The following is a 27,538-nucleotide window of genomic DNA, read 5'->3' as shown; positions in this document are numbered from 1 at the left end:
ATCATAGTTCTTATAATAACCATTTCTCCCACATATCTCATGTATTCGCGATACCCCAGGAGCCTGGGTGTCCCCTCCCACTTGGTATCCTGTCCTGTCCATCAGTGCAGCAGCCAGGGGTCACCACCCACAAGGGGGACCCTGTTGCTCCAATGGGTAGGCGATCCAAGTCCAGAATCCCCCCACTTAGACTCCACTTCCTAGGACCACTGTCAACACCATCAGTCTCAGGGCAGGCTCCTGAGCTGACCTTGAAACTAGGATTCATGCGGGAGTGATTTATGAAGGCCATGCTCCCAGGGGCATCGGAGTATGGGAAGTGGACAGGAAAGGAGAGGAAGCAAATTAAGGGTGCGGTCTCAAGCAAATTCCTGCAGAGGGGCCTCGATGGGGTCCCATAGCAAATGCTAGGGTGTGAGTCATGCCTCCAAGCTCATGGCTGGAATTGGGAGAGCTTGGCTTGCAGCCTCCTCCCACACCTGTCTCTCATGGGATAAGGACCACCCTGAAGGGGGCAATTCTCAGGTACATCCAGCTTTCTGCACAAGTGGATCAAGGGGCTTCAGCAACCCCAGGGGCATCCGGAAAAGAAGAGTTGAGGGTGTGGACTGTTGGAAGCAAAAGCTGGATGACAGAACACAAGAATGGTAAAAAGGGATCTGAGAGTGTCCAGCGGGTTGAGTCTTAGGACCAAGGACACTCAGGGCTAGAAGGGGCCTCAGGCCTCATGACTCCTCTCCAAGTGGCCATTGACAATGGCACACTCACCATTATCCCAGCATTCCATTCTACAGTTGGACTAGCTTGATTCAAAGCCTGTCCTTAGGAGATGCCAAAACTGGCCTCTTCAGGCATCTACCTGTGGTCCCCAGCCCTCCCAGGAGGGTTTTACTGAACAGGCCCATCTCCAGCCCAGCCAAGGGTCTCAGGCTAGAAGGAAGGGTCCAGTGAGGAGCACTGGGTATGGACCTGAATACAAGTTCCTTGCTTCTAGAGCAACGGAGAAAATGTTCCCTAGAAATGAAGCCCCACAAAGTGCAGTGGTAAAAGCAGACAAGACAATGTATTTCTTTGTTTAAGTTTATTTTTCATTTTTTGTTTCTCACTTACCAACACATTTGTGAAATGTAGCAGGCTGTGTTAGTTAAGGAGAAGCAGGGAGGAAAGGGAGGGCCAGGACCTAAGCCACGCACGCACGTGGGAAGTCAGGAGCAGGAAGCGTGTGGGGGGCCGAGGTGGTGGGCAGCCTCCTCCACCTTCCTGCCTTCCCACAGGCCTCGGAGATCCCCAGATGATTTTGTGAATGAAAAGAGCATTTCTGATGTGTCCAATCCTCATATTCAACCTTCTCCCTCTGACCCCTAGTGATGAGGCAGGGTCTGCTCAGGCCAGGCTCCCTGTACAGCCCAGCCCAGGGGAACCCTGCCTGCCCTTGGGTGTCAAGGTCCCAATCCCATAGCTTGTCGCTGGGCAAGCACCTAAGAGGCCAAGAGCTGGAGGACCTCAGGGAAAAGGGGGTATCGCAGAGTTCTTTCCAGCAGTGACCACTGCCTTGGAACCTGGACAGCTCTCCCAGAATGCCCTCTGCTTTAGCCACAGGCTGCTAGTCACCAGAGCAGGAGGGGGCTCCTGCAGGCACGGGATCATGGCAGCAGAGGCCTAGAGCCTGCCTCCCACACTTGTTGGGACCCTGGGTGGCCCTGGAGGGAAGGTTTAACCTTTGGCCCAGAGCAGGACTGCCTGGCCTTTGCACACTGACCCAGTGGACATTCTGACCCTGTGTTTATGAACACAAATATTTTAATCAGGATTATATCCGCCCTGATGAATTTTCATTCAAGGAAGTATTTTCAGGGCAAATGACATTGAAGACAATTTAATGCCTTGATCAGTTTTTTACATAGTGCAGATAAGTTGCCTTTTCTCCCATTTTTTTCCTTGAAATAATTTTCACCAGGATCAAATCCTTTTTGTGTGCGTTTTACCAGGTATATTTGATTCCCTGGTTGGTGTTTGATCCGTGTCCAATGTCACCAACTGTCCCATCTGTCTTTGGAAGTTTTCTCCTGTGACTCTCATTTCTACTAGGTCCAATTCCCCCAGGGGGGGAGGCGCTTTGGCAGACTTGTCCCCAGTCCGTACCTGATTAACAAATCTGTACCGTGTGCTGTTTGTCCTGATGTGCCACATCTGTGCTCTTTCAGCCACACTGGCTTTCCTCTCCAGGAGTGTTACTGAGGATGGCTGTCCTACTCGGCCGGTGAGCTGGAAGAAAGATGGACTTTGCCCAGCGACATTCGAGGATGTCCCAGGTCACTGAGCGGGACCGTTTCAGCAAGTGCAGTGTTGTTGGGAGGAGCTGGCCGCCTTCCCGACCTCAGTCCCTTCCCTGTCACAGAACCTTGTCGCCGGCCGCCTGATCGGTGCGCGGTGGCCCACCCGTGGTGGCGCGCGTGCCGCGGAGCAGACCCAGCCCCCGGGAGCGGCCGGCGCCGTGCAGCTGGCGCTCGTGACGGCGGATCTGCACCTTGTGCCGGAAGCGCTCCCCGCAGTCCTCGCAGACGTAGGGCCGCTCGCCTGAGTGCGTGCGCCGGTGGCGCAGCAGGTTGGACGAGACGCTGAAGCGCTTGCCGCAGTCACCGCAGGCGTAGGGCCGCTCGCCCGTGTGCGTGCGCTGGTGCTGTACGAGCGCTGAGCTCTCGCTGAAGCGCTTGGCGCAGTAAGAGCAGGCGTAGGGCTTCTCGCCCGTGTGGATGCGCTGGTGCGTCACCAAGTTCGAGTGCTGCGAGAAGCCCTTGCCGCACTCCCCGCAGCGGTGCGGCCGCTCGCCCGTGTGCGTGGCCTGGTGCCGCACCAGGTCCGTGCTGCGGCTAAAGCCCTTGCCGCACTCCCCACAGATGGTCGGCCGGTCCCGGGCGCGCCGCCGCCGCCTCTGCCGGGCCGGCGTCAGGGCTGCGCTGCCCGCAGGGCCCGAGATGGGCACCACCGCCGGCGTGGCCACGGCTGGCAGCACCATGAGCTCCTGCAGCACCACGTAGCCCGGGGGGGCCACCACGACCGCGGCCCCGGGTCCCGAAGCCCCGCCGCCCCCCGCTGCGGGCACCAGCTCCAGCTGCAGCTCCGGCTGCACGGGGGTCAGCTCCAGCTGCACCTCCTGCTGTTGGGCCCCCAGCTCCACTGGGGTCAGCTCCAGCTGCACCTCCTGCTGCTCCGCCAGCTGCTGCTGCTCCAGCTGTTGCTGCTGCTGCTCCAGCTGCTGCTCCAGCTGCTGTAGCTGCTCCTGCAGTTTGAGCTGCAGCTGCCGCTGTTCCTGTTGTCTCTCCAGCTCCTGCTGCCGCTCCAGCTCCTGCCGCTGCTGCTCCAGTTCCTGCTCCGGCCCCAGGTCCACTGGCATGAGCTCCAACTCCACCTCTTCCTCCTCCTCTGGCTCCAGTGGATGGGGCTGCAGCTGCTGCTGCTGCTGTAACTGTTGCTGCTGCAACAGCTGCTGCTGCTGCAACAACTGCTGCTGCTGTAACTGTTGCTGCTGCTGCAACAACTGCTGCTGCTGTAACTGTTGCTGCTGCTGCAATAGATGCTGCTGCTGTTGTAATTGTTGCTGCTGCTGTAGCAACAGCTGCTGCTGTAATTGTTCCTGCTGCTGTGATTGCTGCTGCTGCTTCACCTGCTCCTGCTGCTGTAACTGTTCCTGCTGTAATAAAGGTTTCTGCTGCTGCAGCTGTTCCTGCTGCTGTAATTGTTCTTGCTTCTGCTGCTCCTGCTCCTGCTGCTGCTGTTGTAATAACGGTTTCTGCTGTTGCAACTGCTGCTGTTGTTGTAGCAGCTGCTGTGGTTGGAACTGTCCCTGCTCTTGCTTCAGTTGCTCATGTTGCAGGGGTTGAGCTTTTTCCTGTAGTTCCTGCTGTTGCTGCAGCAGCTCTTGCTCTTGCACTTGCTGCTCTTGTGACTGTCCCTGCTGTGGCACCAGCGACAGGTGTGGCTTCAGTTGCTCATGTTGCAGGGGTTGGGGTTTTTCCTGTAGTTCCTGCTGTTGTTGAGGCAGCTGTTCTTGCCCATCCTGCTGCTGCTGCTGCTGCGATTCAGGCCGATGTCCTGATAGCTGGTTTTGTGCTTGCTGCCTGTGTAGCCCTGGCTGCTGTTCTAACTGTTTCAACCCCTGCTGTCCCAGCTGGGCTTCCTCAGCAGTCTCACTGGCCCCCATCAGGGCTGAGATTGCTGGCCGTAGTGGGCTGCTCCTCTCCTGAGCCTCTTCTTCCTCCTGACTCTCACTCCCACCGCTGCCACCTGTAGTGGAAATGGCAGGAAGCCAGGAGAGAAAGATCTACAGGCAGCTGTCTGGTCCAGGCCCCTAGGACCTCCATACTTACCCTGCCCCATGTACAGCCACTCGAGGATACACAATTGAGCTCTCAGCAGGGACCCAAAAGCACTGGATCAAGGACAATTGCAACATGGCAAAAACTGAAATACCCAGAAGTGTGGGGTTGGCTTAGAAATGTTCCCGAATGACTGCTGGTCATGTCACTCTGGACCCCAGCTCCCCGGCCCCTCCTCTGGGCCAACCCCTACACAGGCTCCATGTTGAGAGCTTGGCAGTGACAACAACGTGGGTCCTGGGCTCCCCAAAACTATTCCCTGAGAAGCGCTTTGTGCCTAATCCCCATCCAGTGGAAATCAGTGAACCAACCAGCCAAGCCACAAGCCCATGCTGCACTCTGACCTCAGTTATGGTCACACCTGAAAAATGAAACTCGTTTTCTCTGTAAAGAGTAATGAATTTCTGTAAAGCTGCCTGGAATTATTACCACAAACAGTTGCTAAAAGTCCCCCAAGTGTCAGAAAGTACACAGGTTTCCAGTGGGAAACCCTCAGTTCAGAGGACTCTCTTCTGGTCCTAACTCCACCAGTTAGCAGCTGCAGGCTCAGAGCCCTGCTTGTCTATAAAATAGCTTAATGGTACCCACTGCCAGCTTCATGAGTGAAGCAGAAAGGGCTCTGGCACATCCCCTAGAACCTGGCAGATGCCTGAAAAAATCCATCTCCCTGTGGGTTAGGAATTAGTTTGCAAACTAACAAACAGTTTGGAAATGCCAAGGATGCAACTAGCTCCACCAGAAATAGCCTAAAGACAGAAAGTGTTTGAGATTGTTATTCTAGAATGGAAAGGACTAACTCACAGCCCCAAGTCAACAGGGTGACTGGCCAATTACTTCACCTCTTGGAACCTGAGCCTCCCCATCTGCCAAGGGACACTGGGAGCACTGGAGGGGTCAAGGTACGGTCCCAGCATTGTGCGGGCACACAGTAAACCCTGGCAAGCAGGAGCCACTCCGTGGCTTCGTTTCATCTCCACCATATCGCCACGCGGGTTCTCCTTTTAAGCTTGCTACTGGGTTAGCAGAAACTCTGAGATGTGTTCTCCATTCCCAAGCCTGATTTCAACATCTCTTCCTACAGCACCATATTTTCAGTTTTGTAATGCAAAGCAGAGGTTTGATATATAAAATTTTGCTTTCTGGCCACTTTTCTACTATATTGATTTTTTTAAAAACCAAAGGATCTCTACATGTAAATAATTTCCTGTTAGAAAACTATGCTTAATAAACTTTGCTTGGGCTAATGGATAGGTGAATGCATTCTTCATCTACACTCACACCAGCTGGGAGTATGCTGGTCGTGAGTGGAGAGACTGCCATGGACATCTGTCCCCCTAGCAAATCCAAAGTTGTAGATACCCTTCTCCCGCCACCTCTGGGAGTAGCAGGGCCACATCCCGCCTGTGTGAATCCTCAGTGTTGGGCCGCATATCCATTCTGGACTTCTTGCGGCAGCAGTGTCACCATTTCTAACAATGATGGTTTGATAAACATATAGTTAAGTTTCATCTGATGTGTGTACCTTCACAAGATGTTTGTCAGTTAAGCATTTAAGCCAGAAGAGTCCTCATTTAGTCCACACATCTCCGTCTGACCCCTCCAATTCCCTCAGTCCTTCTCATGCTCTGTTCAACCCTGCACCACCCTTCACTCAACATACTCAAAGCACAGCACAGAATCGGCTCCCAGAAATGCAACCACAACAGAACGTTTGCCCAGCGTGGGTCCTAGAGGGGGAGGGAGTTCTGGAAGGTTCTGAAGGGTTACATTTGCCTCTGAGCAAAAGGGGAGAAAGATTGCTGGGACCGGAAGTCAAGGAAAAGTGGACAAAGCCAGAGGCCACAGGGCAATGACTGAGGCACGAGGGGCAGAGGGAGAGAGCCCCTTAGTCCCTGAATTCAATCTGGGAACTTGAGTCTGGAGCCAGACACAGGTGGGAGGAAGGTGGAGGCCACCCGACGAGTGGGGGAACAGCAGCAGGTCCCAGTCAGCACCTATCTGGGGTCAGGGGCATAGGCTAAGAACACCTGCACCCCCAGGGAGCCCCTCCCCCGCCAGACCATAGCCTGCAGAGCTGCCTCACAAACTCTTGTGCTGGTGTGAGCGGATGCAACCGGCCATCCATATGCAAAACTGCCAGGAGGGTGCCTTCCAGACAGCAAGCCACCTGCTGCTCTTCGGGCCCCTCTCTCAGCCCTGGCAGTCCTGAGGCTGTGTCAAAGGATCCCCACTGGGGGCCTGAGAACTAGCTCCTGGTTTATGAGGTCAGAGGCGCCCCCAGCCCCTCACCTGAGAGGGTGTCAGGCCCTGGGCCCCCATCTTCAAGACACCGAAGCTCTAGCACGAAGGTCTCGGTTGCTGGCCCCAGTTCCATCCTGACAGTCAGACCAAGATCCCAGTGAGCTGACTTTGCTAAGAGGAAGGAAGGAAGCTGTTCAAATGGGCAGTAGTGCTGAGCCCCCAGCCCAAGACACTGACTGCCAGAGAACCCCCAAATCTGCCTTGGGCCCTGGAGCAGGCAGCTCCACCCCTGCTGGAAAGGATAGGGCAGTGCACAGCTGGGAAAGTGAGCAGGGAGGGCAGCCTGGAGGCTCAGCTCCTAGGCTCGTTTCCCAGCAGAGGTGGTCCTTTCCCTCCTGACTTTTTGCAGGGCCCTCAGTCAGCCCCATTTCTAGGGCCAGCCCTGCAGCTGCTCCTCACTGAGACGACAGTGGGAAATCAGACCGTCACTAGGATGGGGAGCTGAGTCCCAGAAGGGACACCCGGGAAGTTTGCAGAAAAGAGAGAGACTTGTCCATCTCATGTTCCCCTGCCCGTTCAAAGCACTGACAAGTCTGTTCACTCCCTGGGTCCTACCTCCCAGACTGAGGGTTTGCTCAACCTTCCCAGGCCACAGATTCCAGGCCACGTGTGTCCAGGTGCCAGCTTAGCTCCGTGGGGAGGCAGGCTTCCAGAGTCCTACAACCCATGGAAACGGCCAGCTGCCCGCCTGGCCCTGAGCCCAGGCGCTCCTGAGGTCTGGACCTTCCCCGCCTCTCCCTGGGTCCCCCCAAACCCTGCAAAGGTGGCCACACATCCAGTCCTCTCTCCTCTCCTAACAGGATGACTCCAGGGTCCTCCAGCCTTTCAGAACCCAGTCCAAAACCTCCTAAGAGAAGCATCTTGGGTTGGCCCAACTCTCCTGCGCACTGGGCCTCACCTGGTACAGCATTTCCCGCTCCTCTCCGCGGCCTCTGCCCTCAGGGAGGTGTGGTCAGCAGCGGCTGGAAGGTGAAGGCCAAAGCCCTCAGCCAGCTTCTTCCTGAGGCGCCTCCATCCAGAAAGAGCCGGGGAGGCGCTTGGCCACCCGGGCGCCTTTCTGGGCACTCGAGAGGGTCTGTGCTGTCAGGGCTGCCGAGGTCACCCTGGGCCAAAAGAGGAGACAGAGCTGAATTCAAGAGCAGAAGTTGGTGCCGGCCCCCTAGGTCGGGGCTGGGGAGAGGGGGGCGAGAAGGAGGCAGAGCCCGGATCCAGCGCCGGATTCAGAGCTGGCCTGACAGGGCTGTCGCGGGCGCCTTGGGCTTCGGGACGGACCAGGCGGGGTGGCCCGGGCTGAGGTTGGCAGGGGCCAGGGAAACACCGGTTTGGGCTCAGCCTGCGGCAACCCGGGTCCGGCCGGGGTCCGCTGGTGGCCACAGGTGTCTGGAGCCCACGGGCCGCGGGCGGGGGGCGGGCGGCACGGCCGGGCGGCGGTCCCCGTTCGCTCGCCCGCCCGCCCGAGCGTCCGTCCACCGGCCTGCGTCCGTGCGGGCAGCGGCCGGGCCGGGGTGGGGGCGGCGGGGGCCGGCACAGGAAGTCCCCCTGGCATCCGCATCCTGTCCCCCTCCCGCCGCCCGCGCGCCCCCGCGCCAGGGCCCGGGCCCCGCCGCTGCAGCCGCCGCCGCCGCTCTAGGCAGCCGTGAGCTCGGTGGGCTTAACCCTTCCCGGCCCGGCTGCTCGCCGGAGTGGGGGGCAGAAGGGGGGCGGCGAGGAGGAGACCCTGCGGTGCGGAGAGCAACGCACTCTGTCGCATCCCCGGGTGCGCGCGTCTGCGCCGGGCTCGGTGACCATTGCTGCACCGATGTAGGGGGAGGCTCCTAACCTCAGGGCGCCCATGGCCCCGGTACAAATTGTGGTCAATTAGCTCTCAATTAGATGACACTCAGTTAATGGGGTGGCCCCATCCGGGGCTGCGCAGGCTCTGAAGGAGCCTCCCTGCTCCACGCCACGGACCCCTCCTCCTGGACCCTGGGGTGGTGAGGGCAGGCCTGCAGGGCAGGGAGTTCGTGCCAGCCCGGGCAGTGGGCTGGAGCGCTGAAAGACCAGATGGGGCCGGAGGCCACCCTTTTAACTGGAGAGCTGAGCCCTTTCCGGAACTTCTGCTGGCTTCCTCTGTGCACAAGACCGGTGGTCAGGCCCCCTCCGCCGCCCTCTCCCTCTGTCCACCCCAGGCCCCTCTCCCTGGATGCGCCAAGCTGCTTCCCACCTGCGTTGGGATGTCCTCCTCAGGGAGGCCTTACCTGACCACCCCAGTATCCCATCACTTTGCAGTCCTGCCTCAAGCTGACCTCTCTAATCCGGAGTTCACATTTAAATCGGATACTCGGATTCTTTTGAAAAACCCAAAAATCTGGCATGGAGAGCTGCTCCTGGAGTGGAATGTGGGAATGCCCCCCTGGGGAGTAAGGGGGAGAAGTGGTCATGTGGTCACAGCGCCCTCCCCTCCTTATTGTTTCCATGCCCACATGTGGCCCCCTTGTTCCACTTTTTCACTTCTTGGCCCACAGGCACTGGAGCTTGGGACTTCCCCTCCGGCCTTTGCCTGAAAAGCCTGCACTCTGTGGTGTCTTCACCCCTACACTAGGTGGTCAGGAAGGCAGAGGGCCACATCTGCCTCATGGGGGGGGGGGGGCAGAGAACAAGTGCAGCTGCAAGAACCTAGTTTTGGAGGCAGACAAATCTGGGTTCACAGGGGCTTCTTTCATCCACGTATCTTGAGGCAAATGGTTACCTTCCCTCTGTGGAATGGGGACAGCACCCTGCTAGCCAGGAGCTTAAGGATGCGAGAGCACCTGCCTCCCTCACATGGCAGGTATACACCTTCCCCTCCCTGGGAGGCAGGCACCTCCTCCTGCCTCCTGGGAGACCCCATGCCCACAGGACCCAGAGAATCCACCCCTCCTTGAATCTTTTACCTCTCCCCCTGCCTGCATTTGCTAATCCTCAGGGCTCTCCCATCTTAAACATGCAAGCCCCCCTCTCTCCTGCCCTTCGTGGCCACACTTCCTGGAAAGATGCCCCATCGTAGTTGTGTCCATATCCTCATCTGCCTATCTTTCCCCCTCTCCAACCTGACCTCCGCCCAATCACTCCACACAGACAACTCCCTTTAATGTCACCAGTGACCTCCGTGTCACTGAATCTCTCTTTAGTCCACTCTAGGCAGCATCAGACACTTCTCTGGTGGCTGCCAAGAGACAATAGTCTCTGTTCCCCCTCCCTCTCCGTCAGCCCCCTCTCTGACTCCTTTGCAGGCTCTGCTTCCTTCACCAGGCTCATCGCTTGCCTTTCCATGATGCAAACCTGGGGTAAGGTGTCTTCCCAAATCTACTGTTTTTCCCCTAAGAGTATTTCGCCTGCCCATACCTGAACAACCAACTCCAACAACAGCCACCCTCTCTCGTCCTCCCTTTCCCTTTAAGTTTTTTCATGGTAACATGTTCCTAGTGGAATGAGTCCAGTAGTTAGTTCTACATGGCTTTAGCACTTCGGGAGTCCACTCCCTTTCTTCTCATAATTCTTGCCACACTTCTAAATCGCACACTTATGATGCTATGACTTGATTTTCCTTTGTGGACAGTAGCTATTGACATCCCATCTGAAAGATGCAGCTTGGAACTTCAGGAATGAAGAAAGAGCAACAGAAATTATAAATATATGAATACATGTCATAGACAATTTTTCTCCTCATAAGTTCTTTAGAATATGTATAATGTTGAAGGTAAAAATTATAACATTAGTGAGGTTTTCTGTGCATGAGATGTAATAATATGACAACAGTAACATACAAGGGGGAGGGTAAATGTTGTAAGGCGTGTATATTTTACTTGAAGTGTTAAAATATTAACTCACTAAAAAGAAAAGAGGGAATGGATTTTGGGTGGGCAGAAACAATACAGATCCATCATAACTAGAATATACTGTGGTTTATCCTGTCTTTACACAGCTGAGATCATAATATACACATGGACTCACATCAACTTTCTCTTTAAATATGTTGGACATCTTTCCACATAGAACAAATATCTACCTAATTGGAAAAAACTCTCCCCAGCCTCCAACTGCAAGGACATACCTTAGTTTATTTAACCTGGGCCTTACTGATGGACATCTAAGATTTCTCGTCTTTTGCTACTGCAAACATACTTGTACCTAAAATTTAACGTAACTGAGAGCTCTTCTTTGAGATCTGGCCCTACCACGCTTGCTGGTCGAAGGATATATATTTTTAACTTTTGATAGCTACTGCCTTGATGCAGTTGTACTAATTTAAACCACCCCCACCCAAGAATAAAAGTGCCTGTTTCCCCAACACTCTGCTGTTTCAAGGAGACTTTTAGTTCCAAATTTCAGAAACACCCAATTAAAACTGGCTGAAAAGAGGAAAACACTATTATCTCCCCTAACAAGAGCTGCAACGGTAGGGAGTTCTAGGCTTGGTTAAAGACCTAAGGACACCTCAATGACCAGCTTCCCAAGAGGACTGCCTGGTGCTCAGCCTTAGAAAAGAGAAGCCATATCCTCCACGACAATGTCCAACACCATGTCTCCCTGCTTCCGGTCCTTTTGGAGCTAGACATCTTTCTAGGAAGCCATCTTCAGACTTACCCCACCCTGGCCAGAATCACACCCCCTGCCCATTACGGAACCAAATTCTGACCACAGGTGTGGAAGGACATGCTGGTTTGGACCAATCATAATTCACTCCAATGAAGGGGCCCAGGCTCCCCAGAGCAGGTGCCTGTCAAGTGTTTGCCCCAAAGGAGGTTCTTTTTTTTTTTTTAGATTTTATTGGGGAAGGGGAACAGGACTTTATTGGGGAACGGTGTGTATTTCCAGGCCTTTTTTCCAAGTCAAGTTGTTGTCCTTTCAGTCTTAGTTGTGGAGGGCGCAGCTCAGCTCCACGTCCAGTTGCCGTTGCTAGTTGCAGGGGGCGCAGCCCACCATCCCTTGCAGGACGCGAGGAATTGAACTGGCAACCTTGTGGTTGAGAGCCCTCTGGCCCATGTGGGAATCGAACTGGCAGCCTTCGGAGTTAGGAGAACGGAGCTCTAACTGCCTGAGCCACCGGGCCGGCCCCACAGTCATTTTACCTTTTAATTTCTACAGCATCTAAATGAATTTACTCGCCCACAGTGCAGTGCGATCAGTTTCCTCACACCTTTAGCTATATTTTCCAGTCTGCCAATCTGACAGGTAAGTGCAAAAATGGCATCTCATTTCCATTTCTATTTCCCTTTTACCAGTTTTAGAATTGTTTCATGTTTATTGACCATTTGTCTTTTCTTTTCTATGAAATTTCTGTTTATGTCCTTCACCGATTTTTTTATTGGAATGTCTTTTGATTAATCTGTAGTTTTTAATAAATTCTCTACATATACTTTGTTTTATACATTGAAAATATTTTCTCGTAACATTTAGGAAGTGTCTGGCACACGTTCACTTATCAAGAGGGACATCATTTTTAACAGGTTGACTTAATTGCACACAAACTGCTAAAAATGCCACCAAAGAAAGTCTGTGGCTCTAGTGGCTCCATCTCCTGGAACTACCTGGTGGTGGCTGCCTTCTGAAACAGAGCCGTGCTCAGAGACCCTCTCTAACCACGAAGTGAAGTGATGGAGAAGGGCTGCTCTTCCATCCTTTTCAGAAACACTGGGGACCAGAGTCAAATACCAAGAACCAGCCAAGAGCTGGTCTCATTAGCTTCATGGATGCATCTCATCAAGAGCTGGGAGCAGGCCTTTTACTCCAGTTCCTAATCTGACACCAGCAGATTTATACATCAATAGGAATAATGAAACCAAACTCAGAGAAAAGGACATTTCCTTTCTAGTTCACGGCTCTCAAAAGCAATTTGAAAACAGATTACAGATAGGCCTCACGTGCAGGCCCGTCCCTACATGCCAGCTGTGGCTGTGGGAAGCTGGCTGAGCAGCCCGCAGCCCTGAGAAAGGCAAGTGCTCAAGGGCCTGGCCAACTAAGGCTAGCCCTTCCTTCCAGTGTACCTGCGTCCTTATCTGGAGGGATGCCTGCAACTCCAGACTTAAAGACAGACAGGAAGACAGGAAGACACACACGAAGACACATACACACACACACACCCAGGAATTTATTAGGCAATCTGGTTTGGTCTCATCTTCCAGGTCACGGCCTTCAGCCAGCAATAGAAGGGTAAACAAACCACAGGTTGAGTTTCATCCCTACGAGTTAATCTCAGTCCTTTGATGCTCACGGTTTGCTGTAACCATCTTTCTTATTCCTCACTTTCAGCCTAAGGGATCCATGGTTACTGGGAGCTGTCTTCCTTCCAAAACTAATGAACAATAACTCCAAAGCACATACCTTCCAATCGTGTACTAGAAAATAAATTCCCGACGGCTGTGCTTTGTACCTGAGGGAAGGAAGAACTGTACCTGAAGCAAACAGACTGGGAGCCCCCTGACGTGTCAGCAGACCCCCAACACCCTGCACAGGATGGGGTCGTTGTTGGCCATGTTGCTATCAAAAGGAGTGGCCAAAATTGTATCCAATTTTCTCTTCTTGATGGTGGCAGACTGGGGAGGAAACCACTGCAGCTCATGTTTAGTAAGTTCTTAAAATACATTCCATAAAGTCTATAAAACTATTAAGAAAAAAATTTATTTGAAGATACGAAAGGAAAATTTAGATAGCCCAATAAAGGAAAGAAGTTCCTTTCCTCAGTGGCGGGGACGATCCTCACAGGTTTCCTTGAACAGTGCCAAGTGCTGCGTGTAGGCTTGCGATCACAAGGTTTCAGCTTCCAGCTCCCGGAGCTGTCTGAGTAGCCTGTGTTTAAGGCAGGAACACATCCCATCCACAAGGAAAGCAGCCAGACCAGGACTTGTAACGCTGCTTCTCACATCCGGGTCCCCGACAGCACAGGCTCAGAGCGTGTGTGTCTGAAATGACACCTGACACAACAGGCTCACAGAACTGGCATCTTTTAAAGACGCCCACATCGCTCCGCAGAGGGCTGGACACTTCCTTTTATCTGTCCAATCTGGACTCTAACACCTGTGACCAGGTGGGAGGCACCTGGATGGCAACACCGCAGGACTTCCGCACCAAGACAGTCCTGCCGGTGAGGAGGGGCCGCCTGGCTGCCTCCCACAGGTCGTCTTCTAGGGGTGGGTCACCCCCTCTGGAAGGCTCCTTCCGACCCAGGCACAGAAAGCACACTGCCTGCCACTTGGTGGTACGTGGGCCCGCCTAGCGGATGGGCCGGAATGGAAACGTCATGCCTGAGAGGAAGGTGTGCCCGGGATGTGTGGGCAGGGCGGGATGGGCAGCGGGATGGGCTGGCACGGCCCCGTAGCCCAGCGGGGGCGTGTGGATGTGAGGGTAGAACCCAGGAGGGAGTGCGGCGTGTGGCGACTGCTGCACGGGGCCCGAGATCACCAGCTGGAGCAGGCTGCAAACACAAGGAGAAGCATTAGGAGGCGCGGGTTCGGAGGACGACATCCATCTGACACGCGGCATCGCGGCTGGCCCTGTGCCCTGGACCTGGGGCCACGGGGAACGAGGAGAGAAGACCTGGACATGCGTGGCCCTCATGCGATCGCCAGGAGAGGCACCAACACAGGCACAGAACACGCAGGTTTCCAGACGGGGCAAGTGAGCACCGGGAGGATGGAGGGTGTCTGTGGCCGGCGAAGAGCAGGAGGAGGGTACCAGGGCAGAGGAGAGCGGAGGGGCCGGCAGTGGGAAAGCCAGGGGCTTAGGGCAACAATGCGACAACTGGGAGGGAGGGAACTGAGGAAACCCAGGTGCCCCCGAGGAAGGGCAGCTGGGAATGCAGGGAAGGGGCCCAGACGCAGCCTCAGTGCCTGTGCCATGGGGACCTCTGCCGGTCAGCATCCGTTTAAGCCTCTATTGTCTACACTTAAGAGGGTCGTGACAGGCCCTACAGCAAGCAGGCCAGCAGGGCAGTTTCTGTCATCCTTAATGACCGAGTCCTAACTGAAACCTCAGCAAAGCCACACAAAAGCTGGTACTCCTGATATCCAGAGGCCAGCAGAGGCCTGGCCCAGCCTGACCCACCGCCAGGGGCCCACACCCCTCCCACTCCTACCCAAGGAGCTTCAGACCCTCCTGCCACTTGCTCCGTCACTCCCGATGACAGGCTCCCGGGCTCTGGGGACGTCCCCTTCCACCCACACCCATGCCCCTGCTCATCACACCCGAGGTCTCCACAAACAGCAGCGTGCACATCCTTCTTGCCCCAACCCCCTTCTATCCCCATGACACCCCCAAGCCCGGGGGCTGTGCACCTTCTCCAGCCTGCGTTCTCCTCTCTGGTTTGGGACATCAGTAGACTCAATCTCACAGAAATCCTCTGCCCTCCTGAATCCAATGTCATTTCCAATGCCATGGTCCCGTCTGAAACTCCTCGAAGAGTTTCGTCTCGGTCGTCTCATTCTTTCTAACTCCACTCTCCCTACCAGCACGATCAGCACAACCTAACCTTCTCTCCACCTCTAGCTTGCCGGGCCTCAGCCCGCCCACATCGGCTGCCAGCCTGAAACACGCAACTCCCCGTTACGCCCCTAATGGAAAATCTTCTCAGGCCCTCCCCACTTCATCACAGAGGCCTCCTCCTCGCCCTGCCTTTCCCCGCTCCCTGGCCTCTGCTCCCTGCTCTCCCAGCCTCACCCCCGCAGGGCCGTGTCCCGTGTCTACACCGGTCTCTCCCTAGCACCATATCTCGGCTGCCGGGTCCTGTTCATGCCCATCGTTTGCCCCTCAGCTTCCTTATGCCACAGTACTGGACCGTCCCTGCCACTGTCTTGCTTGGTCCAGTGACAGTCACCACCACCACCCCCCGGCCACTTCCCCCTTGGGTGGACTCTGACTACTGGAGCTCTGAGGGGGGGCTGGGTCCTTGGTAGACTGACCTCACCCCTCCCAACCCCCAAGTACAAAGCCTGGTGCCCCGGGGAGGGGCTCAGGCAATAGACCGAGGGCATGAAGAACAGTGGTGCCCATAGTGGTCAGAAGCTCTTCTGAGCAACGTTTCATTTATGTTACTACTTTCCTGTAACTCTGGGTAAGAAATTCAATCAAAATAAGCAAATAAGTAAATACACTGAAGGAGGGAGTATTCTACAGGCAAAGTTCACGTCGTATGTTTGTTCGAACCGGCACGCCCTGCCAGAGACAGAGGGGTCTCAGGAAGTTTCCGGTCTAGTTGGAAAGACAGTCAACACATAAGAGACGATCAGAAATCAAAGAAATATTCCAAGTGACTGTGTGTCGTCCTTCCTTCCACACCTCAGTGACGTGGAGGCTGGGTTCCGGGACAGGTGCGCCAGGAGAGGCAGCCACCGGCTCCTGGAGAGCAGGGCCCAGGGGGGCTGTTAAGTTCCACAGGGGTTCCAATGGGGATTGCCAGTTATTACACCGAGATTATTATTTTAATGCCCTAAAAACACTAAATATTAAATAAAAGCTGTGCCCAGAGAAGGGAAATGTTACAAAGGGATTATTGCAAGAGGTGCCAACTGACACTGACAATGTCCTCAGATGCCGGGGAATTTTCTTGCAGCCCAGACAAAAGGAGACCAGTGTAGGCTCCTGAGGGAAAGTTGGCCCTCGGGACAAGCTGTCCACTCCACCGACAGAAATAATCTCAAACAGGATCATTTTGTCCAACCTTCCATTTTCCTATCTACCCAGACATCGTTCCCTGCAGAGCTGGACACAGGCCCTCAACCACGCACGAGGACATGGGTCCTCTGGCTGCAGCTATCTCACCGGCAGCCTGTGAATTAATATCTGCCCGGTCCTTCGGCCTCAAATTATGCATATTTCTGTATCAGCATGCCACCCGTGCCCATGCTCACTGGCCCTGGCACACACGGCCAGCCAACGCCAGCCTGGGGGCTCTACCACCTGTTAAAGACTAGTGTGACCATAATCATCCTACCAACTTAGTTGGGCAGTTTCATTTCTGTAAACCCTGTCATGGGCACACGGCCATACCCACGGGAGCTCTGCCTTCTGCCTTCAACTATAAACTGGCTGCCAGCTGCCACAATGACTACTCTGAGCGGAGAGGATACTGTCTTCCCACCTAACACAACAAACTTACTAAGTATCCCCTGTGGGACTTCAGGTTGCTTCCAGGGTTTTGCTACTAAGGCTGCATTTGCATGAATCATTTTTGTCCACCAAACTTTTTGCTTCTTAGAGTAAGTGAAATTAATTAGATTAAGCAGAACTCCTAAATCATGGAAATAACAGTAAAAGTGACAGCAGCTAACACTTTTTAGATACTGCATAACAACTACTGTTCTAAGTGCCTTCTGTTGTTTTTACTCATCTAACCCTCACAGAACGCCTATGGCAGAATGCGGGGGAGGCAGCCAGGAGAGGCAGGTACTGCTATTTTCTTGATTTTACAGAGAAGATGGAGGGAGTGGGAGATAAGGAACTTGCACAAGGTCACACAGACAGAAATCAGCAAAGCTGGAATTCTTTCCAGAAGCTGTGTGATCACAGTTCCTGCTTTTCACCACTGTTATCACTACTTTCCCCAAATTATGACAATAACCACCATTTAAGATCGTCCTATGTGCCACAGACCACGCTAAGAAATTTACAAATGTCACCCTGTTTAATCCTCAGTACAACCCCAGGAAGTAGGTGAACCAGAGACCTCATTTTATGAGGGGGACATCGGAGGCTCAGAGACAGGCAGAGACTAGAGACTGCCCAAGCACCACAGGAAACCAGACAGAGCCGTGCTCAGAAGCCGGTCAGTGGCACTCGAGTCAAGGTGCTGGCCTGACGGACGTGCTGTGCCCTAGGGCGGGGGCTCTGCAGTACTTCCCACAGGGCTGTGCAATTGCCAATGTCACGGCTACTGCACCTGCACCAATGTCACCACAAAAACTATGCACGAAGGCTTAGTAAACAGTAAATGACACTCTGAGTTTATTCTGGTTTCTTTCCTTGACTCAGGCCAGATGACCACCCTTTTATCTTTCATTTACTCTCCACGTGGCCTTCCTCTCATGTCGGTTTTGCCATCTGTCCCTTACTTATCATCAGATCCTTAAGAGGTTCTTTATATACAGCTCTAGACTGCAGACCAAGGCAGCCAGGACAAAGGGACCACCCTGCCTTGCACCCCACCTGTACCCTCCACCCAACAGACGTCTTGAGGGGGCACTTACTTATTATGGGGCAGCCTGGAGCACAGCGTTCTCAGGTCCTCTGAAATCAAGGAGATACATAATTAGGAACAGGCTGGAGATAACGTGAAATGTTCATGACGTTCTTTCCGAGCATGCTAGTGAGATAGTAGGAGTGACTGATACCACACTTTCCTAGCACTGTTAGAAACTATATTCTCTTTTTCTTCAATTTTTGCTTTAACAAACTAGGCCCCAAATAGACTACATCACTTAAAAAGGGGGCAACTGTATTGCAATTTGTCGGCTGGCTGGGAAAGGCCCACAGGCAGGGCTCTCGGGACGCAGATCAGACTCATGAGGCCTTCAGAGCATGAGAAGAAGGAAACCCATCAGCAGTGACCACAGCTTGGGGCCACAGGCAGCTGCCGGGAGCCAACAGATAAAAGGCACACACAGGTGTGTCGTTAGCACCAGCTCATCCTCCTGGGCACGTCCCAGCATTGAAATGCAAGAGGATGAAGGAAGCCTCCAAACAGGTGATGGCAATGTCTTCTGCACTTCAACATGTGCACTTTACTTTATGTAAATTACGCCTTAATAAAAAAGGACTGCAGAAAAATAAGAAAAGATTCCCTAAGAGGAGAGCTGTAAGTGATTATCCACACTCGGCAAAACAGCCAGGAGACACACCAACATCTAGTCATGGAGCGCTGCCTGGGTGTGTCCTGTGATGGCCCCTTGCTTCCCCATGTTCACTAAGAGGAAAGATGTCCTAAAAGAGGCAGAAAACAGTACTTGTCCAGGAGCCCCTACTTTCTTGCTGACAGGTGGTGGTGTCCCCGCCCCAGAAAGGCCAGGGCAGGAAATCACCCACCTCTTGTACACAGCAGGGCCCCAGAAGCCATGGCCACCTGCAAAGCCTGTGCGAGCCGGTCCAGGGAGAGCTCGATCTCCTGGGAGGCGTTGAGGGGGTTCAGTTCATCGGCTAATCTGTTGATGTCCTCCACCAGCGGGACCATGTGGTCAAACAGGACGAGCCCCAGGCGTCCGTAGAGGTTCTTCTCGGTCAGGTGCACCTGGAGCATCATGAGCACCTGCAGGACGCTGAGGTGGAGCTTGGAGAACAGCAGGTGGGCGTCTCTGTCCATCACTCCCGAGGCCTGTGCGACTTTGGTAGGGACGTGGCCATTGGACAAGGACGGCTTCTTTCTCCTTTTATAAGCCAGAGGGGCCTTCACGCACCAGCGGATCAATCCAGTGAGCGGGGTGAGCTCTAAAAATCCTATGGGGAGATTTGCTGCGATCGGAGTATTTAAAAAAGTGATGAGAATCAACCTTGGGTCCTCAAAAATCCAGGTGACAATCATTTCAAGCAAGTCCAGGGGCGGGATGACATCATCTGCAAAGACACGTTAAGGCAGGAGGTTTTTCAGCCCCGTGACAAGCAGACGGAGGGGAGACGCACCCCTAAGTTCAGTCCTTGCCACCTGCCACTCAGGACGCCTACTCCTGTGCTCATCCATTTCCTGTCTCCTGCCCTGGAACACGCCCTCCATGAGGCTGACTCGCCTGCGTCAGGGTTTCACCCCCGGTGACAGGACGGTCAGGCCCGGGAGGGCTCAAGGAGTATCTGTGAACTCCACAGCTCCCTACAACTCCTTATGCCTCGCAGAACCTTCATCCCATGTGTCACTTAAATAAAATTCCACACTTTTTATGTCTAAAACTCCCACCACATTTCATTCCTTCCTTGGTGACTAGGCTTCATCCCTGTGTCTGGTGTTTCCTCCAGGGTACATGACAGCTATAGTGGCCTTCAGTGATCTGTCGGCTGCCAAGGGCCATCCCAGCCCCAAACCTGGGGCCCTTGTCTAAGCAACAGCCTGACCTCTTGTGACCCCTAGGAACTGGCACGCTCCATGGCCTAGACAGAGAACAGTGATAAAAACAAATGTTGACATTTATTTTGGGCTTACCGTATTCTAGGCACTGGTCTAATTCCTTTATACAGATTAATACATGCAATCCTCAAACAACCCCAGGGGAAACTGAGGCACCGTGATGTTGAGTAATTTCCCTAGGACTCATCAAAAGTATGTGGTGGGCCCAGCTGTGTCCCCGGGTCGCATGGCTTTGAACCATGAGGATACACTACCCATCCCAGGATTGGCGTGCAATGCCGTTAGGTGGCTGTGCACGGGAGTGGCTCACCAGCATCCTGTCTCTGGGTCTGCGCACCTCTCAGCTCGTGACAGAGCCCCAGCCAGGTTGCTGAGGTCCAACACCACGCGTGAAGGAGAGTGAGGGGTGTGAGAGACACATGTCAAAGTAAGGTTCCTGACTGCTCTTTCTGAGGTCACACTGGCCTTTCCCTGAGAGCACGCCTATCCATTGTTGTGGTGTGAAACCACTGTCCCCATCCCCGGTCCAGCAGGAAGCAGCTGTGTGTGCTTCCTACCTGGCAAGATGCACAGTGGGCAACCCTATGTCTGGTCCTTCGTTCCCCGAGACGTTACTGTCTGGGAAATGCCAGTCTCACACCCACTCCTCAAACATACCCTACCCCCCAAATCTAAGCTGAGGGGACTCCAAGAACCTGAAGGCAGTGTGTGCATATGTGCTCTGATGCGTACATGTGAGTGTGTGCACTTGAGAGTGAATAATCCCTACGGCTTTCCTACTCATGGACCTAAGTTCTCTGCACCATTCAGACAAGAGGAAGTTCTATTTGGTTTGGTGAGTGCTTCCTTTTTGTGGTTTTTGAAGGCACAGACTCCCCAGGAATGCTCTCCTGTTACAGGTGCACCCAAGAAAAGCATCAATCACCATTCTGACAGCGGACTCCAGAATGATGTCACTACCATGTGCCTGCTGGTTGCCGTATCTCCAAATTTGTCAGATTGTAGACATTAAACATGCAAGCTTTTCGTATGTTAGTCACACCTCAATAAAGCGGTTTAAAAAGAAAATACTGACACATCAAACAGGTAAACTGGCTAAAGAGAAAAACACCACGTCTCACATCCATTGTAGAATGTCAGTGGTATTCTCTGAACAGCATTTCCTTTTCCATGTTAATGAACCCATTCGCAATGTTAAGGCCCATTTCTGTCCTTGCTGGCTGGAGTAACGGATGAGTGACAGGGTTGCTAAGATGCTGTGCGCTTGGGTTGGCTGAGTCGTTCCTACAGGAAAACCAAAGGCCTGAGTACTGTTCCCAACTAGTCACAGCTCTTAGGAAGCGCAGCACGCCAGGGGAAAACCCCCAAGGGGCAGGGCACCGCTCATAAGGCTCCTCCCATCCGAGCGGCAGCCCCAACGGGAGGAAAGTATGGAATCAGCACGTGAATATGACGGGCACTTGAATGTTCACACTGTGTCCACACTAACTTTCTCTAGAGAACTAAAAAGTCTAACAGAAAGAAAACACAGTGACAAGTCAAAGGAGAATCAATCATAATCAGGTGCAGGTGGGAGGCTAACGCTGGACTGACACAGGGGCAAAGGCTGCTGCACGCTGTCAGACCAGGACGTGCTGTCCTGATTCTCCTTCTCAGGAGATTCATGCTTAAGTACTTGGTACGTGACATTGGCAGCAAACTCTCAACAGTTGGGGAAAAAATATTTGTGAGTGAGTGTGTGTGTGTGTGTGTGTAGGTGGGAGAGAAAACAGAGAAGAGGGAAGAGAAAGAATATATTGTAAATTTTTAACAATTGGTGAATCTAGGTGAGAGAGATATGAGTGTTTGTTGTGATATCCTTTCACCTTTTCTGAAGTTTGAAAAATTTTCAAAATAAAGAGTGGGGGATGAAAAAGCAAGTGATGTCTAGGGAAAAAGTTGCATTACTTCCAGACACCAGGCCCTATCTTGTTGGGCTGTCTGCCGCTTGGATCATTCTGGATCAGGCAACTGAGAATCACTAAGGAAAGTTCCCTGTTAGCAAATTCCAGGCCGCCCATTCGTTTAGCTTTCAGACTAAAACATACTTTTCAGAGAAAAAAAGGCCAAAACTTTCACTGGACATTTCACCTGGGTGTTCACTGGGGAAAAAACTGGCCATCAGCCGAAGCTTCTTTAATCACAACAACCTATTTAAAATTTACCTGACGACAGGTCATAAAGCGCAGTGACGGCAGTTATGAACTGGCAGCAGAAGCGAGGGCTGGCGCTGAATATCTGCTTCAGCGTCTGCACGGATCCTGGTACCAAACAGCAGTAGTCATCCACCAGGGCTCTGGCTAACCTCACACAGTAGACCACAGGCGTCCGCTAGAAAGAAACCACAGTCCACGTAACTACAGGTGTCGTGAGCTAGTACACTAGCAAGCTCATATACCTGGTGAAGACCACCACAACTGGCAGAACACTTCCAGGAGGGGTGAAGATCTTAACAGCTTCCTTTGAAGCAGGGCTTGGCAAACTAAAGCCCACAGACCACATCCATCCCACCAGCTGTTCCTGTAAATGAAGTTTTATTGAAACACAGCCTTGCTCATGTTTGCCTCTTGCATTACAAGGGCAGAGCTGAGGAGCTGTGACAGAGACTGTGTGACCTGTGAAGCCGAAAATACTGCCCTTTACAAAAAAAAGCCTAACGACCCTTGCTTTGAAGTTTACCTAGAAAAGTTCAGTTCTGACTTGGGTGAGGAAATAACTTCTGCAACCCTGTAGGTGAGACGCCAAAGGTGAAAAGTAACAGCTGCTGACACTTTAGAGAGATTTAGGAGAGTCTGTGAACTATCACATGATGTAGAGCAGTGCTTCGTCCATTTCTCTTACAGTCCCATGCTCTTACAGGTTTCCATAACACTTTCAGTCCCCATCACCACCCTCCCCTGCCTTTTTCCTTCCCCCTCAGATGCTGATCTGTTACTGCCACGTTCAACAGCAGCTCAGGATGCTGTAGTTCCAGGGCCCCAACGTGGCCTGCAGGGGGAGCTGCAAGGAGACAGCAGGCGAGATTGTTCATTCAGGCTGAACTCTGCCCACAACACCACACCAGCCACCTCTGCCTTTCTTCAGGAGGAAGCTGCAGCCCCTCGCCCCAGTGTGGCAAATCCTGACCCAAACACCTTGAGCCCCTGTCCTTTCGTTCACGTCTGCTTTCATTTTGCCAAAACGCCAGCATAACCATATCAGGAGAGATAAAAGGAAAACGATATGACGAATTACAAGAGGCTAAACTTGATTTCACTAGGCTGTCAAGGGATAGAGGTAATCTCGAGGTTAAATACAACATGATTGATTCAGATGCCCCAGAAATCACACTGGTGAGAATTAAAGCGGATTCTGAAATTTACCTGTGTACTACAAAGAACAATTTCTTTTTGAGAGCCAAAATTTAAGGATAAACAAGATTACAGGAAAAACATTTAAGTACATTGAAAACAACCTGAATGGTTTCAAGCACTTGGGAATGAAGCAGGTTTGTGAAACTGAATGCGGTCAGTTCTGCTGGCAGAGCCGAGGATCCTCCGAATCAAAATGTTGAGTAATAATTACTCCAAATGAACTACCAAATTTTCAAAGACTTTGAGTAAAAAAAAGAAGCAAAACAAAATGAATCTTCCAAAATACCACCTAACACGGTATCTACTGTAAATATACATTTTTTTCTTTGATGTTTAAAGACACTCTAGAAGGCTCCTATGTCCATATCCATGAGAACAGCCATCTACTTTGTGATGTCACCCTGGAACAACTCACACGCTTACTGACCTAACTGTAACAGGCAAACAATCTGACACATAACGATCTTAAAACAAACAAACAAACACACAAAAATTCTTCCTATCTCAGGCTGCATGGTTGTTTTCAAAATCCTACCTACGATTTTCAAGTAAGAAAAATGATTTTTCACTGGTTCTGAAAAAGGAGGCTTTCTTTTTTTCAATTCATTTACCATTATGAAGTACTGATTTTTCAAGAAAGGTTACTACCTGTATATAAATACAGGTCTGGGGTATCAGCACACACAATAGTGACATCAAGGAGCTATGACATGGAAAAGGCCTCTCAAGAAAGTCAATTACTTGAAAATTCCTGACACTAAGCTCCTCTTCAGAGACTCCCAGGAAAAGGCTATTTCTGGAGAAGTACCTGGAGCCAGGAGGCTGCACACTCCAACACTGGGATTCGACACACAGCCACTGCCATGGAGACCAGTTTTCCCAACAAGCTCATCCGACTGTCATCGGCTTTGTTCCCTTGGGGGCTGAAAAGGGATGAGAAAATAATCTGCCGGACAGAGTCCTTGGTTTGCTCCTGGAAATAATTGCACATGATTTCAAGAAGTTGGAGCTCCTGAAGTGAATTCAATCTCTATAAAACAAATCCAGGAGAAGCGATGAGAAATTCGGTTTTAACGTGCATATTAATTAACACAGTAAGAAAACAGAAAATATACTATTTCCCCCAGGGTACATTTCACCCCTCTAAAGCTCAGGTGCCAGAGAGTAGTTCTCTACTGATAATCCCAGGAAAAGTCATTATATATCATTATGCATCATCCCGGAGGACTCAGAATGACCGACAGAGGTTTGAGACTCTCGGTAACAAGCCTTCAAAGTCTCTTCCTTCAACACCATTGAGACATGGCTGTCACACGCCGGGCAAAACAGGCATACAGCTGAGCAACGCTCAGGACTCCAGAGAAGTAGGCTACTGAAGGAGCAAGGCCAAGGGCGAGAACGGAGCCCCCGACAGGAAGGGCGTTTGTGGTTCACCCAACACTTGTCACCCAGACGGGGATAAAAAGAGCAGGAGTGTGCAGATCCGACCGCGGTCACCCCGCCCTACGGTCTGCCCGCCGCACCTTGGGCTGCGCGCCGCGCTCCTTGGGCACCTGGAACACGAACTCCTCCAGCAGCTCCACGGGGCCCTTGTCCACGATGGGCAGCGGCGCACTCTGCAGCTGGCTGCTGAAGTAGATGTCCAGGTGGTACAGCACCTCCTTGGCGGCGCTCAGCGCATCGCGGCGCAGCAGCGAGTGGCGGATGTCGCTCATGGTGCGGCCGCTGCAGCCCGGGGCACCGGGAGCGCGTCGGGACTTCCGCCCCGAGCCCCGCGGACGCGCCCGCCGCCCTGGAGACAAAGAGGCCGCGACCCGGCCTCCGCCCGCTGAGCCAGGCCTGGGCCGCGGCGCCCGCCCGCCCGTCGCTAACCGCTCAGGTCGGCTCAGGGGGCCATCTCCGCCGCCAGCCCGAGGGGACCCCAGGTGTGCGACTGCCGCACCACGAAGAGCCGCGGGAGCCCGACGCCGCGGAGCCGAACGGCGGCGAACGCCGAGCGCGGCGACGGCGGCCCGCAGGGGTCAGGCAGTCCGCGTCGAGGGCCCGCTCTCGGGAGGGCGCCCCCTGGCGGCTCAGCCCGCGGACGCGGAAGGGCGCCGCCACGGCCGCAGGTACGCGCCGCCGCAGGCCACGCCCCCGGGCCACGAGACCGCCTTCCGACCACCGGGTCTCGCGGGTCCGAACCGCCGGGCTGGGGTGCCACAGCCACCAGCGAGGGCTCGTTGGGTCTCGCGCTCCCCCGCAACCTCGCAAGGCAGGGCCAGGCTCGCTCTGCTCCCTCTGCCCGGGGGTCAAAGCCTACAGGTTTCATTTCACCGTGCTTTCCTACCGGTAAGGACTGGGTGGTGGTGAGGGCGCAGGCTCAGGCCTCACCATCCATCTTAAAGATTGTATCTAGTCTGAACTCACGAGGTCGCAATGACAAATGATGCCTCCCTACCCGACTGCAAGGCCCTGTCCTCAGAGTTCCTATTCCCCAACCCCCTTCAGAGTGGCCTGGGAGGGCCATGGGAATCTTAAGTGTCCAGCTCCTAAACATTCTCCACTTTCTAGGAATCTCTTCTCCTGCATTCCTCTCTCTGTACTGAATTAACTGAGGGGTCAGTTTGGGATTTTAAAAATAGGGCAGAAAAGACTTGAATATGGCCACAAGAGGCCAGTGGAGGGCAGGCGTGAGGCCACAAGTACAGAAATGTGACTCGTGTAGAAGATCCATGCAGGCCCAGGGCAGGCCTGGGTGAAGACGCCGGGTATAAAGAGAGGAAAAAATAAAAAAGCCAAAGCCTTTCCCTGGGAGAGATGGGAAGGGCATCAAAGTGGCACAGCCAGGCACAACTCCAAGTCCCTTACCCCTCCTGCACATCAGGGGACAGAGTCATAAGGCCCATCCTGTCCAGGAGCCTAGAGGGTAGAGTGGGAGACCAAGGTCAAGTGGAACCTCTGAGAAGCCATATCTGATCGTCTTGGCACCAGGACTTCAGAGAAGCTCCGTTCCAACAGGCTAAGTGAACAGATGATGAACCAGGGGGATTTCTGTTAGGCACTCAGTACACACTAGTTTTCCTTTCCTGAACCACTAAAAGCTGATTTATAAATACACAGCAGAAACTGGAAAAAAAACAAAAAAACAAAAAGACGAATGCTTAGAAAGTATCCATATGTATAAATAAACATATACTATATTTAAAAGGCAGTAACACTCTTCCCATTCTTATTTCTTCTTTCTCTCATCATGTACAGCAGCAGGTAGAAAGATCTCTCTAAGGTTGCTCCAAAGCCCGTGCGAGTGAATGTTCCGGTAGACCTGAGGCTCTGCTGCTGGGGGCCGGGCCACATGGGGGCAATGCTGGCACCAGGCCCGGTCACCTCTGTACCACTCGTTAGTGGTCTGGTTGGTGGCAGCCAGGTATAAGGCAAAGCACAGGTAGCCGCCCAGGAGGAAGCTCAGCAGCAGGACAAAGCCCACCAGGAAGACAATCCTTGGGAAGGTCAGGAACAGGTACTGGGGCAAAGAAGAAGCAGCACGTTAGGCGCTGGGCTATGACACAAGTAAGGGTCAGCACCTCCAGCCCTGGTCTGGTCCACAAGACCATCAGAGCTGCCTCCCCAGCTCACCCACTTCCGTGCACATCCGGCCCCCAGAATACAAATCAAACCATACACAGCACTGACCCGGGAAGAAATGCTAGTGTGTACACGAGTTTAATATGGAATAAATGAAGTGTGTACACTGCGGGAAAAGGGAAAGGATATTCGGGATGGTGCTATGGCAGGTGGCTATTTATAAAATGAACAAAGACAGAGATGCAGATCTTAGTTCTTGCATCAAAATGAAGTCAAGATGGAAAGAAGAGATCACTCTCAAAATGAAATGACTACAGGGGTACATCTATAGCCCCTCTTTCCAAAAGAAACAAATGTCCATCCACGAGGAAGAGTAAACCTCTGGGAAAGTCATACTGTGGAAAAATAAAGAGCTGTTAAAATGGGGTAAATTCCTATGTACTAATTTGGAAAAGATGCTGGTAATATATTGTCCAATGAACAAGACAAGATGCAATGATCACAACGGACCCTCTTTCTGTAAACACAAAACTGACCCTAGAAGGTATGTGGGAATATAAACAAATATAGGTATACACATCAAAATACAAAAGTGGTTGCCTCTAGGGAATGCAAGTGTTGGGAAGGGAGGAGAGGGGTATAAGTTTTCATTTCATTTTATTTTCAAGATGTTTTAAATTTTCTTCCCCTCCCCCCGGTTTTGAGATCTAATTGACGTATAACATTGTGAAAGTTGAAGGTGCACAACAATGCAAAACATAACGATTTCGTATGTATGCATCGAAATGATTACCACCATAAGGTTAGTTAACACATCCAGCACCTCACAGTTACAAGTTTTCTTT

General features: G+C 52.7%; 2 protein-coding genes across 3 annotated transcripts; both read right to left on the bottom strand.

Moving 5' to 3' along the window:
* Positions 1–1,066: 1,066 nt before the first annotated feature.
* Positions 1,067–9,023, bottom strand: ZNF853 (zinc finger protein 853). Of its 2 annotated transcripts, XM_074313955.1 has the most exons (4): positions 8,915–9,023; positions 7,576–7,780; positions 6,666–6,788; positions 1,067–4,284 (listed from the first exon to the last, which is right to left on the bottom strand). In XM_074313955.1, the coding sequence occupies exons 3-4, from the start codon at positions 6,748–6,750 to the stop codon at positions 2,393–2,395; spliced, it is 1,977 nt and encodes a 658-aa protein (XP_074170056.1). In that variant the 5' UTR covers positions 6,751–6,788; positions 7,576–7,780; positions 8,915–9,023; the 3' UTR covers positions 1,067–2,392. The 2 variants fall into 2 exon arrangements, with proteins under 2 accessions (XP_074170056.1, XP_074170055.1); XM_074313954.1 differs by lacking the exon at positions 8,915–9,023 and having other exon boundaries at positions 7,576–8,280.
* Positions 9,024–13,297: 4,274 nt separating this feature from the next.
* Positions 13,298–25,182, bottom strand: INTS15 (integrator complex subunit 15). The gene is made up of 6 exons (XM_019753644.2): positions 24,653–25,182; positions 23,938–24,159; positions 21,942–22,107; positions 18,711–19,235; positions 17,876–17,915; positions 13,298–14,109 (listed from the first exon to the last, which is right to left on the bottom strand). The coding sequence occupies exons 1-6, from the start codon at positions 24,842–24,844 to the stop codon at positions 13,908–13,910; spliced, it is 1,347 nt and encodes a 448-aa protein (XP_019609203.1). The 5' UTR covers positions 24,845–25,182; the 3' UTR covers positions 13,298–13,907.
* Between the last annotated feature and the right edge of the window lie 2,356 nt (positions 25,183–27,538).

This window comes from Rhinolophus sinicus, linkage group LG10, assembly GCF_036562045.2.
Source record: "Rhinolophus sinicus isolate RSC01 linkage group LG10, ASM3656204v1, whole genome shotgun sequence".
NCBI classification, from domain to species: Eukaryota; Metazoa; Chordata; class Mammalia; order Chiroptera; family Rhinolophidae; genus Rhinolophus; species Rhinolophus sinicus.
This window is presented reverse-complemented; position numbering and strand designations above follow the sequence as displayed.